The 18,639-nt window shown below is 42.1% G+C and overlaps 1 protein-coding gene across 1 annotated transcript in view; it reads right to left on the bottom strand.

Annotated features, from left to right (window-relative positions):
- UBE2N (ubiquitin conjugating enzyme E2 N) overlaps positions 1 to 17,581 on the bottom strand; it is a 39,679-nt gene extending 22,098 nt beyond the window's left edge. The window contains exon 1 of the mRNA XM_084880384.1: positions 17,231 to 17,581. Coding sequence (XP_084736510.1) covers positions 17,231 to 17,260 — 30 coding nt within the window. The 5' untranslated portion in view covers positions 17,261 to 17,581. The remainder of the gene's footprint in view (positions 1 to 17,230) is intronic.
- Positions 17,582 to 18,639: the final 1,058 nt, after the last annotated feature.

Below are 18,639 nucleotides of genomic sequence, written 5' to 3'. Positions count from 1 at the left end.
TTAAATATATTTTATTGATTTTTTTACAGAGAGGAAGGGACAGAGGTATAGAGTTAGAAACATCAATGAGTCATTGATCAGCTGCCTCTTGCATACCCCCTACTGGGGATGAGCCCACAACCAAGGTACATGCCCTTGACCAGAATCAAACCTGGGACCCTTCAGTCCGCAGGCTGACGCTCTATGCACTGAGCCAAACCGGTTTTGGCTCGTTGCAGTTTTAATTTGCATCTCTGATTAGTGGCACTGAGCATTTTTCATGTCTCATTCATTCCATGTCCTCTTTAGAGAAGTGTCTATTCAGGTCTTTTCACCATTTTTTAATTGGGTTCTTTGTCTTCCTTTTGTTGAGTTGTGTGAATTCTTTATATATATTGGATATTAACCCCTTATCTGATGCATCATTGGCAAACATATTCTCCCATATAATGGGTTCCCTTTACATGTAGAAGACAGTTTCTTTTGCTGTGCAGAAGCTTTTTAAGTTTGATGTAGTCTCATTTGTTTATTTTTTTCCTTTGTTTCTCATGCCCTCTGAGATGTATTGGCAAAAATTCTGCTATGTGAGATGTTTGAGATTTTATTATCTATGTTTTCTTCTAGGATTTATTGTTAATTCTTACCCGAGGATATTTTTCTCCATTGATTTTCAGAGTAGAAGGGAGGGGGAAAGACAGAGAGAAAGAATACCAATGTGAGTGAGACTTATTGATTGGTTGCCTTCTGCACACACTCCAACGAGGACCAGGGATAGAGTCTGCAACCGAAGTGCATGCCCTTGACTGGACTTTAACCAGAGACCCTTCAGTCTGCAGGCCGACACTCTAACCACTGAGTCAAACCAGCTACGGCTCTTCTGAGATTTATATGATGCTCAAAACCTTGACCCAGGAAGTGACAAATATTTTATTTTTCTGAAGGTCAAAAGGAGCATATTATTTTTCACATCAACTTTTAAAAAAAGGAAATCCTGACATTTGCATAACTGAGTGAACCTGGAGGAAATTATGGTAAGTGAAATAAACCAGACACAGATAGACAAATATGCATAATCTCACTTATGTCTGGAATCTTCGAAACAAAACTAAGTCAAACTCTTAGTAACAGAGTGAATGGTGGTTACCAGAGCTGGGAGGTGGGGGAAAAAGATTGATCAAAGGGTACAAACTTTCAGTTATAAGATGATTAAGTTCTGGAGAACTAATGTACAGCATGATGACTATCTATATAGATAATAGAGGAATATGCTAATTAACCGGGATGCCGTAACAGGTCAACCAGACAGGAGGTTGCGGGTGGAGCATTTGGGGTGGGATGGCAGGGGCCTCCACGCACCTGCACTAGAGAAGGGTCTGATCAGCGTTGACCATGGCTGCTTCAAGGGCCGGAGAGGGAGGCAGGGCGACTCGAGGGTGGGCAGCACCACGCTGGGCTCCTAGTAGTTAATAAATAATTATGTATTGGCCCTAGCCAGTTTGGCTAAGTGGATAAAGTGTCAGTCTGCAGACCAAAGGGTCCCAGGTTTGATTCCAGTCAAGGGCACATGCCTGGGTTGCAGGCTCGATCCCCAGTGGAGAGCATTCAGGAGGCAACCAATCAAGGATTCTCTCTCATCATTGATGTTTCTCTCTCCCTCTCTGAAATCAATAAAAGTATATATTTTTTAAAAGACCTTAAAAAATAATTATGTATTGTATGCTTGAAGTTTGCTATGAGAAATCTCAAGTGTTCTAATAACAACAATAAGATAATAGATAGCTGAAACCTGTTTGGCTCAGTGGATATAGCGTCAGCCTGCAGACTGAAGGGTCCCAGGTTCGATTCCAGTCAGAGGCATGTACCTTGGTTGTGGGCACATCCCCAGTGGGGGGTGTACAGGAGGCAGCTGATTGATGTTTCAAACTCTCTGTCCCTTTCCCTTCCTCTCTGTAAAAAATCAATAAAATATATTAAAAATAATAATAGATGTTTGTGGTTAATTAGTTCATATTGTACACATTTATCAAAACATCACCTTGTATACATTAAATGTGTATAATTTTTATAATTTTTATTTGTCAAAAGTAAAAAAAAAAAGTTAAATATTTTTTTTCACTATAGTAAAAGGACCAACATTGTTTCCCAGAGTGCCTTAATAGGATCCTAGAAAATAAAGCAAGTGACTTAAATTTTATCCCTGATTTTCTTTTCATGGTGCCTATGAAATAATAAAATATGGTACTTCTATATCTTAAACTATAATTTACTTAGTATTAGAAATATAAACAAGATGACTACAATCGAGATTCCCCCAAAGAACAGAAGAAACAAACCCAAACAACAGAGTACCTGGGCAGTCACATTTCATATGACAGGCATTCCTCTGCAATCACAGCATAATTTAGGAGTTAGAAAACACATCATTTTGACTGGTAAACAATATCAGTATCAAACGTTGTATGAAAGGAAAGACAAAGAAGGAGTCGTCAATGAAGCTAATTAAGGTGAAAAGACCAGGCTGTGAAAAGCCTTATCTACCAAGTTAATGAATTTAAACAATTCTATATACAGTGGAGAGACACATGATGGCATCTGTATTTTCAGAAGAATGTGGCAGTGTCAAAAATTTTGGAGGAGGGCATGGGAAAGGGAAGAAGGGGGGCGGGGGAGGGGGGTGGGAAAGACAAGAAGGGAAGAGAGAGAGGGTTCTGAAATTATTGCAAAAAATTCCTGAGCCCACATACAAAAATAACTGGGAGAAGGAAAGACAGGAGTGGGTTAGGAGAAGCAGAGGCATTTCTGAGGTTGGAATCAATTGGACTTAATAACAAACTGCATGTGAAAGAGAGGAGAGAGGGAGGAGAGAAAAGTAAAGAGGAGTATATCTTGGGCAACTAGATTAATGTTGATATAATAATAAAGAAACACCACAAGTGCTGGGGCATATGAAGGAGACAGTAAATGAATACATTCCTTGAAAATAAAAGTTGATTTTAAAATGTCTGCAAGATATTTAAAATGTCTGCAAGTGGTGATAAAAGTAGGCAACTGGAGAAACCTGAAACGCTAGATTTTGGAATCAATGATCAATATGGACTAAAGCCAAGTTACTAAATGTGTTCAGGAGAATACATAATGAGTTCCAAGGTCTGAACCCCCAAGAGAACATGAATATTTAAAGGCTTTAAAATTATTGCAGCAGATATGACACAGACCTTCTACTGGAAAGCTATACTGCTTCTGTTCAGCATTTGTGTAAATATTTTTTCTTTGAATTGCCTAACAGCCAGTTTAAAAGCCAAAGGGGAAAATCAGTTTCAGGACTGTATGATAATAACTTCTAATTATTTTAAATTATGGCCAAAGGGATCATATAACCATCTAGTTAAAATGAAAATTAGAAAAATTGAGGCCCAGGAAGAGTGACTTAGCCAAGGTAGCAAAATTTTTTAATCCTATAGATAAAAGTCAATTTTATTCTCCAGAAGTGTCTTGAATTTCTCAGTGTCCAGGAATTAAATGTAATATTTAAAGATAAAGATTTACTACTGCTGACAAATCTTTTAAAGGTGTATGTGTTTGTGTGTTTTTGTGTGTGTGGGGGGGCGGGGGGGGGGTGGTAGACAAATGCAGCATATGAAATGGAACACCTTTCTTATATAAGGCTAGAGACCTGGTGTATGAAATTCATGCTGGGCAGTGGGGGGTGGCGGGGAGGGTGTCCCTCAGCCTGGCCTGCACCCTCTCCACTCTGGGACTCCTTGTGGGTTAGCCAGCAGTCAGACATCCCTCTCACAATCCAGAACTGCTGGCTTCTAACCACTCCCCTGCCTGCTTGATTGCCTCTACGTGATTCTGCCTGCCAGCCTGATTGTCTCTAACTGCTCCCCTGCTGACTTGATTGCCCCTAACCACCTCTGCCTCAGCCCTGCACCCGGGACCCAGGATTCCCTCCTCCAGCCAACCACAGGCACCTGGGATCTGGGCTTTCCTTCCCTCTGGTCAGCCATAGGTGCCCTGGCTGGCTCAGGGGATGGTGGACAGGTGGCTTCGCCTGTGCTGCAGTGGCAAGTGCTGGCACCTAGGACCACAGAGTGGGCTGCTTCTCCATGTCCCAGGCCACAGCCAGCCACAGGTACTTGTGCCCAGGACTTTGGGGTGGGCAGTTTCTCCGTTTACCAGGCTGTAGCCAGCTGTAGGTGCTGGTGCCTGGACTGTAGGCGGGCAGCTTCTCCATCTTCCCTCGGATGCAGTGGGGGCAACTTCTCTGGCTGGCTGCAGCCTGGGATCACAGGGCAGGTGGCTTCATCTCCCAGGCTGCAGCCAGCCTTGGGCACTGGCACCCGGTTTCTTGTCTCCCCGCCAGGATGTGGGGTGGGCAGCTTCTCCAGCTGGCTGCAGCCTGGGATCACAGGGTAGGTAGCTTCCTCGTCTCCCAGGTCGCATCCAGCCTCAGGAGCTGTGGCCCGGTTTCTCTGTCTCCCCCAGGATGTGGGGCAGGCAGACGTGAAGTTTCTGCTGCTGGTCTGGGGTCACATGGCAGGTGGCTTCTTCTTCCAGGCTGCAGCCAGCCTCAGGTACTGGGGCCTGGTTTCTCCGTCTCCTCCAGAATGTGGGGCAGGTGGACGTGGGGTGGGCGGCTTCTCGGCTGGCCCCGTAGCCTGGGATCACGGGGCAGGTGGCCTTTGTCTCCCGGGCGCACCCAGCCTCAGGCCCTGGGGCCGTTCCTCCATCTCCCCAGGACGTGGGGCAGGAGGATGTGAGGCTTCTGAGGCTGGTTGAGGTCTGGGATCATGAGGCAAGCGGCTTCTTGGTCTCCATGGCTGCAGCCATCCTCAGGCCCTGGAACCTGACTTATCTGACTCCCACAGGCTGGGTGCAGCTGTGGGGCGGGGCTGCCACCATGTTTTCAGTTCAATTTGCATAATCACTGATTGGCTGTTGGGCGTAGCAGAGTGATGTGATTTGCATGTTTCTCTTTTATTAGTATAGATGCTTTCTTAGCCCTGGCCAGTGTGGCTCCTTTGGATGAGCGTCATCCCATGCAACAAAAGGTCCCTGGTTCAATTCCAGGTCAGGGCACATACCCGGATTGCTATTTCAATCCCCAATAGGGTACATGCAGGAGGCAGCTGACTGATGTTTCTCTCACTGATGTTTCACTCTTCCTCTCCCTTCCTCTCTCTCTCAAATCAATAATTAAAAAAATAAATTGCTTTCTTAGAACCACATTCTATTAAGCCAGTCTTTGAAATCCCCACTTGCATATAATAATGTAGTCTTCTCCCCGGGAGGGGGGGGGGGGGTGGTCACAAGACTGAAGGACATTTTCTAAGCAATGGAGGTATCAAAATGTAACTAGTTTATGAGAGCAAATATGCATTATTTACCTGCTGAAACTTCTGCTTTGCTTCATTCAGCATTGTCATTTCCTAAAAGTATTAGAAAACTCCAGCTAAAAAATTTTAAAGAGAATGAAGTTCAAACGCATGCTACAATTTGGATGATCTTGAAAACATGCTAAGTGAAAGAAGCTAGACACAAAAAGTCATATATGATTCCATTTATATGAAATATCCAGAAGAGGCCAATGCATAGAAACAGAATAGATAAGTGGTTGCCAGGGGCTGAAGTGGAGAGTATGGGGTATAGGGTTTCTTTTTTGGGGTGATGAAAATGTTCTGTTTAGATAGTGGTGGTGGTTGCACAATTTTGTTAATATGTTAAAACGAGTGAATTGTACATTTTAAATGGTAAATTTTATGGTATGTGAATTTATCTAAAAAAAAAAATAAACCATTTAGATTTTCCTTTCATATTCAGTAAAATAGTATTTTACCTATAAATTACAAGTTGCAATAGCAAAAGAAAGTGAAGTACTACTTGGTTATATTCAGTAAATAGCATATTTATTACATTAACTCAATTTTTAGTAATGAATTCATAAATTTATAGACTATTTCCAAAGAAAAACTTTTCAAATTGAACGATCGCATTTGAAGTGTCTGTGGTCCAAGGAAAGACGTGCTGACTCATGTTGTAGTTTGAGCACTGCTAAAATATCTTCCTAGAGTTTGCTGTTAATCTGCAATGGCATTATACTCCACCCAACTTTTCTATTTATCTTTCAGAAGTTAGCTCAAATCTCAGACTTCTAAAAATATCTTCCCTAAACCAATCTTGAGGGTTCCCCCACAGAGATAGTCACATCTTTGGTGTTCTCATTACTGCCTTTGTTTTCTATAAATGAGAAGGTACTGGCTATATGATGTTACTTGTATTTCCACATTCTACCCATCTTTGCACTAAAGCCAAGTTCACAGAAAGCCATTGTTTCTGCAAGGCACACAATAAAATCATCTGGAGATCTTAAAACAAAACTTAAAAAACCATGTTTGGGCCAGCAACTGTTAAATTTATAAGTGTTCCAGATAATTCTGACACACACCATGAACTAAATCCTCTGATTAAAAACAAGTGTTCACAGGCACGCTCTCTCCCAGGAGCGCACCAGCACCCTTCCATCCCCCTCCTCTCACCCCTAAATGCTTTACACCTTTACCTTTCTCTCTCTATGCTCCAAGGGCCGCTCCCTTTTTTACCTCTGTGACCTTGTTTCCAGAGCCCATTTCTTCTACCACTCACTTCTACCTCTTTGACTTTCTAAGAAAACTTTGTCTTATAGTTTGAAAAATAAAAACAGTATTCACAGAAAATATCTTCTAATACATTGGCATCCCACAAAATTAAACTGGGAGAAGATTTTGATAAGAAATATGCAAGGTTTAGCCAAATTCTCACTGATCTCTAATCACAGTCAGTGGCAGAACCTGGAGTTTTCAGCACTTTCAATTTAACCCTTTATCTGAATTGCAACAATAAAGACAGGATGAACAGATTGTTGTATTTGAAAAGATACATATAAATAGGGGTACTACCTCTTACACATCTAAAGAAATTTCAAACTTTATGTAAATCATTGTGCCTAAGCTGTAAAAGCCAAAGCAAAAATTAAATTAAGTAGGTACCTATACCATCCCTGAGTGAAAAACACAAAATTCAATTTAATTCTAATTCATTTTTAGGCTTACTAAATGAAGAAGAAAAAAGTCTTGTTTAAAATTAACATTAGAGCCGAAACCGGTTTGGCTCAATGGATAGAGCGTCGGCTTGGGGACTGAAAGGTTCCGGGTTCGATTCCGGTCAAGGGCATGTACCTTGGTTGCGGGCACATCCCCAGTAGGGGGTGTACAAGAGGCAGCTGATCAATGACTCTCTCTCATCGATGTTTCTAACTCTCTCTCTCTCTTCCTCTCTGTACAAAATCAATAAAATATGTTTAAAAAAAATAAAAATTAAATTAAATTAAATTAACATTAGAGTGGTATAGTCTAACACGGTGTTACCTAAAATGAATTTCCTGGTAAGAAATAGCAAGTGAACTATCAAATTGGAGGGGAGGGGAGGGGAGGGAAAGAGAGGGGAGGGGAGGGAAAGAGAGGGGAGGGGAGGGAAAGAGAGGGGAGGGGAGGGGAGGAGGGAGAAATAGCAGCTCTTTAGTTCCTTCTCACTGGAACCCCACACTTCCCCAAATCTAGACATCCAGAAGGGCAGGTAAGGAATATGCCCCTAGAGAGTAGAGGCATACCATATTAAAGCAAACTAAACAGGGACTCCAATTAAACTACAGTAAGGAGACTTTAGATTTTTTTTTTTTAATAAGAAAGCTAAATAAGCACTATAGACTCTGCACATGAACATATTTTCACTTTACGTATCTACGGTAAATGACCTACATTATAAAAGGCCAGTGGCCATATCGCCGTAATGCCCAGGAGGTGCGATGGGTCTCGCGGCATGGTGGGAGTCAGTCTGGGTTCCCCCAGCAAGGTGGGTCTGAGTCTCTCGAGATTTTTACTAGACTGAGCTTCTAGCAAAATATAAAAATACATGTACTCAGTTATCACGTAGGAGCAGATATGTTCTGGCACAGTGGTCGGCAAACTCACTAGTCAATAGAACCAAATATTAACAGTACAAAGATTGAAATTTCTTTTGAGAGCCAAATTTTTTAAACTTAAACTTCTAATGCCACTTCTTCAAAATAGACTCGCCAAGGCCATGGTATTTTGCAGAAGAGCCATACTCAAGGGGCCAAAAAGCTGCATGTGGCTCATGAGCCAGTTTGCCAACTACGGTTCTGGCACATTCTATCCACAGTACCCACAGTCTACATAATCAGATTGCCGGGTTCATATCGCAACTCTACCAATTATTTAATCCCTCTGTGCAGCATCATATCAGTAATATTACTGATATGAATGATGCACAGAGGGATTAAATAATTGGTAGAGTTGCGATATATATATAAAAGCCTAAGTAACCATCTGACCATCCGAATGGTAGCTATGATGCACAATGACCACCAGGGAGCAGACAGACGCTCGACACAGGAGCTGCTCAGCTGCAGTAACTTGGCAGCTATGGTTCTCGCGTGACGCACCTGGAATCAGAAAGGAGGGATCCCGATTCCAGGGTGCGTCACCCAAGAACCGCCCTCCTGCAATCCAGGACCCCTTGGGGGATGTCGGAGAGCTGGTTTCGACCTGATCCCGTTTTGACCCAACCCCTGCAGGCCAGGCCAAGGGACCCCACCAGTGCACGAATCTGTTGCCTGGGCCTATAATATAGAGATAAAGCTGTACCCACATCATAGGATTGCTGTTAAAATAAATCAATGCATGTAACATGCTTAGAACAATGCCTCATACACAGTTTAGTGCTCAATAAAAGATTTCTACTGCTGAAACTGGTTTGGCTCAGCGGTAGAGCGTCGGTCTGCGGACTGAAAGGTCCCAGGTTCGATTCCGGTCAAGGGCATGTACATTGGTTGCGGGCACATCCCCGGTGGGGGGTGTGCAAGAGACAGCTGGTCGATGTTTCTCTCTCATTGACGTTTCTAGCTCTCTATCTCTCTCCCTTCCTCTCTGTAAAAAATCAATAAAATATATTTAAAAAAAAAAGATTTCTACTGTTTACATAATAAAAACTGTAAGACTAATCCCACTTAGAGAATAGTGCCACACACTGATAAATATAATTCAAAGACTAAGTATTAATTTAACAATTCAAAACCCAACAATGCTTTGTTTGCCCAAGAATGCTTAATGCGAACTCTCTGAAGTTAGTAGCCACCACACACACTGGATTTCTGGAATATGTTACACATTTATATATATTCTCATTCATATTCATTCATTCATTCTCTCTCTTCTTCCAACTTTTACATCTGCTATTCCTTTTGCCCAAAACTGTCCCTCCTCTTCAAATTTAAAACATTTGCTCAACAAATATCTTTCCTTTATCCTTAAATCCCATGTGTTATCTTTTTTCATAGCACACCTCACTATAACTTTTTGTTTCACTGTTTCACAACTGTGTTTTCTACTAGGTAAGGAAGCCATCTTATTCACCTGGCTTCAGTGCTGAATATATATTATTTATTCAATAAGTGTTAATTTAATTGAACTGAAACACATCTCATGAATACGTAATAAAAAGGCATACAAATCACAATGTTACAAAAGACCCAAATTTGGCTTTGGGCTCTTCCTAGTTTACTAAAGCCACTTTTGCCCCACCACATGGTAAAAGGGGGTAGGGAATGGTAATTCCAATAGTCCTTAAGAATCAGTAAAAATAGCAACTTTACAGGGTCAACTTTTTATTTTTTTTAGTATGAACTATAAAAAAAATCTTAAAAAGTTATTAAGCAATAAAAAGCACCCATGATCTCAAGACACAAATTACACTTATTATATTTCTTTCTTGAATTCCCTTGGTAATCATGCCTTCAATCACTAGATTATAAAGACTTTGAAAATAAAAATTGATTTGCCCAAAATAGACTAAACTTCTAATAGTGACATACTGTGATGGTACTGAAAATAAAAGTTTAGAAATCTGAAGAGGAAATACATAAAAGGTAAAATATGTCAACATTAGATTCTGAAACCAACATCTAAAATACTTTAAATTATAGCTGAATCCAAATTATTTAGAAAGAGCTGAATTATAGACCAATTCAAAATTAAAGTACCCTTAGAAGATTTTTTTAATAGCTATGTCCAGGATTTTAGCAGATATACTAAGCCTGGATGACTTCGTGTAGCTCTTAAAAGAATGACTAATGAAATCTTTCTGTTGATTCTCTGAGTGCTCTTAACCAGTTATCCAGTTCTTCCAACCACACACTAATGGCTTCTGCCACCAGAGAAGCTAGGGCCATGGTTCTCACTCTCCTAAGACTATGGTGATGGTAATCCTACATACTATCTAATCTACGAATTAAAGATGACTATATTTAACATTAAAAACAAAAACAAAAAACACTTCGCCCTGGCTGCTAAGGCTCAGTGGTTAGTGTTGGCCCTCCTACCAAAGGATCTCCACCTAGATTCCAACTGGCTGCAGGTTCAATCCCGGGCCAGGTCAGAGTGCATGCGGGAGGCAACCAATCAATGTCTGTGTCTCTCCCTTTCTCTCTACCACTCCTCCCTCCCTTCCTTTCTCTCTCAAAAAATCAATGGAAAAAAATATCCTCCAGTGAGGATTAAAAAAAACGCGTGCGCGCGCGCACACACACAATCCCATTTGAGAAGCATTTTTAAAAGCTGCTAAGATTGCCCTAACTGGTGTGGCTCAGTTGGTTAGGTGTCATCCTATGCACTCAGAAGTTTTCAGTTCAATTCCTGGTCAGGGCCCATGCCCGGGTTTCCAGCTAGATCCACAGTAGGGGGAGTGCAGGAGGAAACCATCAATGTTTCACTCACACTGATGTTTCTTTCTCCCCCCCCCTCCCTTTCCCTCCCTCTCCCTCCCTCCCTCTCTCCCTCTCTCTCTCTCTATATATATATATTGCTGCTGAGATTTTAGCTGAAGTTAACTGTCTCCCCATTATTACATCTCCTAATTTGTATATCCATGCTGTCCTTCATTCACTTTTAGATGAATTTATGCCTTTTAGATCTATTTTGTGTTTAGAAAGTAAAATTATAACAGTGATTAGGCACCTACATCACAATAGTGTTGACTACAACTGTAATGTTCAAAGCCCCTACTGCATGCTAGCCTCATTTTCTCATTTCTGGCATATTCACCCATAACTCACAATAAATAAAAGATTTAAATATAAGTTCAGAATCCATACTATATGAATCTATAGGGTAAATTATTTTTTTCTTAAACCCATTTACCCACAGGTAAACCAAACTACTAGATATAAGAAAAAAGCAAAGGTACTGACTTGCAGGTGGGGACTCCTAGTGACCCAACTCCTTTGGCCTACAGACTCATCGGAAAAGAAAAAGGATGGTGCTCTTTACTGTGTTAAATCTCTATGGCTATAAATAGTCACAAGTGTGCAAACTCAGAACTTCCACAAAGTAAACACATTTCTGATGCTTTCACCATTTAGCATGGTGGGCACTCAGAAAGTGCTTGATGATTTCTATAGTGTGGGAGTTGATCAGTCTAAACTGAAGAAAGTGCTTGACACAGAGAAACTGAAAAAATTAACACTCAACTATATTTTAATTTGTTTTCAATTATGCTCATATTTAATAATAAAAACATGAGGTAATATATTAAACAATATCTTTATAAGCTTGGAAGTTTAATCATTACCAAAAGTAGTCTTGGGATTCTTACCTGGAATCCATAGAGACAGGATCCCTAGAAGTCATATGCAAAAACCATGGTTTATTGTCCTAAGAAGGTCAGAAAACTCAATTGGAACAACCAAAAGAGCTAAGAACCATACTGTCTCTAGTCAAATTTTTACTATGAGTTTGTTTCCTAAAGATGCTTTAGCTAACTGGTTTGGCTCAGTGGATAGAGCGGGTCCCAGGTTTGATTCTGATCAAGGGCATGTACCTTGGTTACTGGCACATCCACAGTAGGAGGTGTGCAGGAGGCAGCTGATCTATGTTTCTCTCTCATCTATGTTTCTCTCTATCTCTCTCCCTTCCTCTCTGTAAAATATCATTTTTTTTAAAAAAAGATGCTTTAACTACAATTTATAACAAGTCCATCATCATCATGGTAAGTTTTTCATATCTTTCGTTCAACGGTTGGGGAAGGGGAGCCGACGGATGACAACGAAGATACTTTACCCACCAATGATTTTCAGTGCTTAAAAAAAGACTCAGTTTGTCCTTTCCAGCATGTCTCAGATGGTTAGAGCATTGTCTAGTCTAGAATACAGAGAAAGATCAAGGATTCGATTCCTGGTGAGGGTACATTACATACCTAGGTTTTGGGTTCAATCCCCATCAGGGTATTAAGAGGAAGCAACCAATTGACATTTCTCTCTTACATCGATGTTTCTCTCTTTCTCTCTCTCTCTCTCTCTCTCTCTCTCTCTCTCTCTCTCTCTCTCTGTTCCCCCCCCCCAATAAAAACATATTCTCGCTGAAGTTTTTTTTAAAGGCACAGTTTTCTGAATCACTTTTCTTACTAAAAACTGCCTTATATATTTTAAATGAGTGGCTTTTAAATAGTGATAGGAAAAAGTGCTATCTGTATTTTTTAAATCAAAATTATTACAGAACTCAAGTCTCAATGCAAAGTCAGATCAGATCATATCAGGTTTGTTTGTTTGTTTGTTTAGTACTGGTTATTGCAGTCTCAGACCTTGGTTTGTCAGGGCAGTGCTGAGTCTCAGCTACCTGGGATGTGAGGAAAGAGAGGATTTGGGTGTGGGAAAAATCACAGCAGAAATAAAACAGCCCAAAAGTCCAGAAACAAGGTGAGAGGGGAAAGGCCCCTCAGAGCCTCTCAAGATGAGAGTGTGGAAGATGGCACCAGGCCTGAGACTCCCATATCAGGTTTTTCATAATTTGAAACTAAACCTCACCAAACAGAAACGTAAATTTTAGGAAAGACTGATGAAATTCTAATCTCAGATTAGTTTGCTAAGTTTTAACCAAGTAAGTTAACTCCTTAAGTTAACCAGTTTCCTAAGGTTATATTTTATTGTTTTCATAATTAATTTTGAGAAGACAAAGGACTGTCACTGTCAGTGCAACATGTAAAGCTGAAATAAATTTGTTTTTGACCAAGGCCACAACTTCTGATCTCATTTATTTGTTCCCAAAATAACTGGTTCTTTTTTATGACTGAGATTAGGAAAGCCCTCTTACTTTAGGTAGCCTTTAACCTATGAGTTTAAGCTTTAATTGCTCAGTCCCTTTTAGGGACTAAAGGAGCTTTGGCTCTGGAGGGAAGAGGGGGGAAAAAAATTAACTTATAGCTGAACATGGAACTGCTAAAACTCAGTATTAACTCACATATGTGAAAAATACCACTATATATAAGACTATTCATTGCAGCATTGTTTGTAAATCAAAATTTTGAGAACTATCTAAAAGTTATCAACAATTAGGTAAATAAAGGTCTAACCACAAGGCTCCATAAAACAGCCTTTAAAAAAATTACTCACCTCTATATAATGGGCGAGAGCAGGGAATCAAGGTATTTGCATTGGGAAGGGAAAAGGATTAGCATATATGCATGGACTAAGTCTCTGTTCTTTCTGGAAGGATATACAATGAAAATAGTGGTTGTCTGGAGAGGATAACTGGAATGCTGAAGGACAGAGGAGTGTCTTTAATCTTCCTCTACGTACCTTTTAGAACTTTAAATCTTCCTATGTACCTTTCAGAACCTTTCAATTAAAACATTTCCTAGGCAACAAAATTAAAAATTGGTTTGTTTTGTTTTTTAATGATTATGGGTGGAAAAAGAGACTAATTTTTAGCTCAGTGATTGGTTCAGATAGAATCTACTAAGTAGTAACACTGTCAAATTATGATATAGAATAACTTTCCTAAAACTTTCTTCCAAAGAGACTGAAGCACATCCTTTCATCCAATCAATATATCAGTGCTGCCTGGCCAGTATGGCTCAATGGTTGAGTGTTGACTAAGAACCAAGAGGAGGCAAATATGAGAATGAAGAGAAACTATGGGGAGGGGAGAGGAAAACTGTGTTTTAGGAATCTTAAGGTAAACCTTTCAGAAGATAAGTCATGTGAGTCAAGAACTGAACAATAAGCAATGCAATAAACAGTAGGAAAGCCCTGTGACTGTAATAAACAAGGTTCCAGTGCATAGGATACAGCAAAGCAACAGTGTGGCTGAAGTGGAGTAACACAGAGAAGTGCAGAGAAATTCTCAGAGGTAGGCAGATCCCAGTGACGTAAAGAACCCTGTAGGTATTGGGGGGAGAGGGGAGTGCCTGGGGGCAGAAGGGGGTAATCAAGATTTTATTCTAAATGTAATGGATGGAGAACCTTTGTAAAGTTCTGGACAGGGGAGTGACATGATCTATATTTTTAAAAATCTCCTTTTAAGCCGAAAGGAGACTGATATAGTAGGCCAGGCAACAAATGATGGAACTGAACAATGGTTTCAGAAAGATGATGAAATGAGTCTGATTCAGGATATATTTTGAAAGTGGAGCCTACAGGATTTGCTACTGGATTGGAAACGAAAATCCAACTGGGTGAATAGTAATTATATTTGTATAGTTACTTACAGATCTCAAGATACTTTTACATACTAGTATATTATTTCATTTCATAATAACAAGACACTGAGGAAGGTCATACTGAATCAATATTCAAATTCTTCCTCTTGCCAAAAGAGATTTCAATGGGTTTTTAGACTACAAACTGTATTGTCTACACCCCAAGATTCCTGCAGGTATCAAATGGTTAGAGAATTTTGCAAATGTAAATGATGACCATTTTGAGATAGACAGCATCATACTACAGTTGTCCAATGAAGGATAGTATGCTCCTATCATTCAGGACAGTAGAGTTACCCATACCACCACCACCACCACCACCACCACCACCATTAAAATCCACAAAGAAATTTGTGCTGTGAGTGTGAGAGAAGCAGCAAACTTTTTTTTTTTAATTCTGATATTTATCCGAAACCGGTTTGGCTCAGCTGTAGAGCGTTGGTCTGCGGACTGAAAGGTCCCAGCTTCGATTCCGGTCAAGGGCATGTATCTTGGTTGCCGGCACATCCCCAGTAGGGAGTGTACAAGAGGCAGCTGGTCGATGTTTCTAGCTCTCTCTCTCTCTCCCTTCCTCTCTGTAAAAAATCAATAAAAATAAAATAATAAAATAAAATTCTGATATTTAAAAATAGACATTTCATTGATTATGGAAAAACCTACATTATATAAGCATGGGCACTAAAAACACACACACACAGCATAATCCTGTAATCCTTCCTATGGATTGGAGAAAGCTACAAATGGCATAAAGTAAGAACCACCTAAGTTTTATAAGATAAATCACAGCACCACGTTCATTAAAGAGATACCAACAAAATACTGTAAAATTAAAATTATGCATTATCGCTATCTTGGTTTAAATAGTAAAATATAAATGCCTAGTGTAAACAAAATTATTGTGTGCCAAGTGAATTGAATTATGAAAACTTGAACTTATTACCTTAAGTCATTATCACTTTAAACAAGGTTAGACAGAATTTATTTTTCCATCCATGGCTTTCATGTTACTGCACAGTATCTTAAGAATCAAGCAAAAATGGAAAAATATGTTAAGACTTTAATTCATTACGTATTTTGAAGAATTATCTTGAATGTCAAATTATATTATACACTAATCAATAACCTGATTAGTAAATAATAATTCGAGAATATCTGATGTACAGCTCTATCCTCCCCTTTACCCCTCATTTTCAACTGAATCCTCAATTAACATGACCATTGGAGCCGTGTGATTGCATTATAACTAAAACCACACTGTAAGGCCCTCGCAATGCATAGAGCAATTAAACTTCCTTGGTCAAATTCCAAGATAAATCTGTAATACCAGTACAAATTTCTCATTATGAAGGTCCATATTATTATAATTCCTATCTCATAAAATGTCCTGTTTCTCTAAACCTTTTAGATCAGAGGCACCCACACATATTTAACTGAAACTACACGAAGCACTACCCAACACATCATCCTTCAACAGGTCTTTCTTCCACATAGTTTTCTCCCCCAAACTTGAAACAAACACATTCTCCTGGTTTTATCAAGCAAAGTGATGCTTCAATTTAATCACGTTAACTTACATACAGGGTGGGGGCAAAAGTAGGTATTCCTAAGGAAAACACAGTAGTTCATAAAAATAATACAAGAATAAAGTGCTTCTCTTACTCACAATGGTAAACCTACTTTTGCCTCACCTAATATTAAATAAGACAGATTCAACTTCCTTCCTTCATTTAAAAGTGACAAAAAAAAAAAAAAAAATGCAAGGTGTTTTGAGTTCAAGTAACATTTCACAGATGAGGACTTCTATGTAAAGAATTTACAAAACCGAGAATCCGCATTTTTACAGGGTTCAATATGTACTTCTCAAAGTTATGCCATTAACAAAGAGCAGAAGAACGGTCTAATAATTAAACAAACGTGTACAAAATCGAAAGGCAAAAGATTGAGCCCCCCCAGCCTTCTATTAAACTATTTCCTCTGAACAAAAACAGGTCTGAGTGTGCAAACCGCAGTCAAATCCCTTCGCGGAGACAACGAGCGAAAACGCATTGAAGGGAGAGATCGTGGGAGCGAGGGCAGTCGGACGCGGAGCCCCCAAGTCCCCGGACCCGGGGTGCCGGGTGCGAACATGTGCCAACGGCGGCGGGACGCGCGGCCCTCCTGGGTGCAGGGCCCGGCCCGGCCCGGCCCGGCCTCCCCCTCCCGGTTCATTCATTCTGGACCTGCGGCTGCTGCGCCCCTGAGCTCCGGCCCGGGCTGAGAAGGGGGAATCCAGGATCGGGGAACCGTGTCGGGCCACAACCCCGGCCCAGAATCCGGGCCCCGCCGCGATTCCCGCCCGCCCGCGGCCTCCGCCGGGGGTGGTCTGAAAGCCCGCGGAGGCCCGCGCCCGAGCCCAGAACCCCGCCACCCCACCCTCCGCCGGGCGTAGGCCAGGCCTTCCCGGCTCTCAGGGGGGCCGCCTGGAAGCCCCGGGTGTTCGCCGCCCGGCTGCCCCGCCGCGGCCGGAAGTCTCCCCGCGCCCCCTCCCCAGCGCAGACTTCGCTCGCCTCCCGACCAGACCCTCTCCGCCTGCCTCAGGCCTCCCAGCGCGGGCCGGCGGGAGCGAGCAACCACGCCGCCTGGGCGGCCGAGCAGGGAGCCGGAGGCCGGCCCGGGCGGTTACCTTGATAATCCTGCGGGGCAGCCCGGCCATCTTGTCAAATCCCAAATTCGGCCTCCGGTCTAGTCTCCGGCTCCGCTCGCCTCACGCACGAGTGGAAGTCCCGGGCTCCACTTCCGGGGGGACGTTGCCGCGCCCGCCGCCGCCTTGGCCCCTCGGGAAATGTAGTCCCAGCTCGAACGCGGATGCGGGTGGGGTTCCCTCAGACCCGGGCCCTCCCCCGCGCTCCCCGCCCCAGCCCCAGCCCTGAGGTGGCGGAAGTGACGCAACGCGACGGGGCAGGGATTTGGGGGGCGGGGGAGGCGCGCAGGGCGGCGGGAGCTTCGGGGCTCCAGGCGGAACCTTCCCTGCGACAGGGGGGGAGTGGGCGGCGCGCTCCGCGGCCACGCCCGCGCCCGCGGTGACGTAACAGAGGCCCAGCCGCCGACGTAGCCCATTCATTCGTTCCTTCGTTTGTCCATTCAACGTTCCTGCACTGAGCGCGGCCGAGGCTGGCGCTGCTGAGAACGACCTCGGTGTGGTTGAAAGGCAGGCTTCTTTCTCATAGAGTGGGAGGACCAAAATTTGGCAGCAAATCTTCTAATGGCTCGCAAGTTACCCAGGAAAACCCTAGCCAGAGAGTTTTGATACCTAAAGTTCGCAAAAATCAGGCATCTTTGACACACCCTTTAGCCTGGGGAAGGCTAAAACGGAAGGGTTTGGAGAGAGTTGGGAGCAAGGAAGAATGGCTCTGAACCCCTGGACCTAGGGGTTGAAACGCAGAGTTACTGGCTAGAGGAAAGACCAAGGAGAGGACTGGAGAGCCCAGAGTAATCGCTTAAAGGACTTACCCATAGCGGGCAGGGGCCACAAAGGAGGATTAGATCTAGTGACGGTGCCCGAAAATTGGGGTTGTTGGGTAAGCATTTTGTGACATCCTGATGATTGAATGCTATGTGATGGGCTTTTACAGAGCAGTCTTAAGAAGGTGTAGTCCCCTCCTCACAAATTAGGCCGAGATGTTAACGAACATTTTCAAAATTTTGCAGGAGAAAGTGGAGCTGTTTTGTCCCGGGGGAAGCCTGCCAAAACTTGGACCCCTTAATTGCTTACCAACAGTGTTTCCTAGCATAGTATCGAATAGTACAGATATAGTGAATGAAGATGTGCCAGGTACTAGGTTAGAAGATGAGAATATAAAGACATTGACCCTGCCTTCCAGGAACTTAAAGTCCAGTGGAGAAGAAACACTGGTAAAAAATTAATTACAACCCAATGTGTTAAGGGCTATAAGAGAGGTTCTTCCAAGGTGTTATTTGAGCAACGAGAGGTATTAATTACTAGAGAAGTCAGAGAAAACTTCCCAAAGGAGAAGTGGGAGTACCAAAGGATGAGGTAAGAGTCTAACTCAATGGTTCTCAACCTTTCTAATG

This window comes from Pipistrellus hanaki (assembly GCF_964339955.1).
Source record: "Pipistrellus hanaki genome assembly, chromosome: 3".
In the NCBI taxonomy this organism is placed as follows: domain Eukaryota; kingdom Metazoa; phylum Chordata; class Mammalia; order Chiroptera; family Vespertilionidae; genus Pipistrellus; species Pipistrellus hanaki.
Note: the sequence above shows the minus strand (reverse complement) of the source record. Positions and strands in the feature narration are given on the sequence as shown.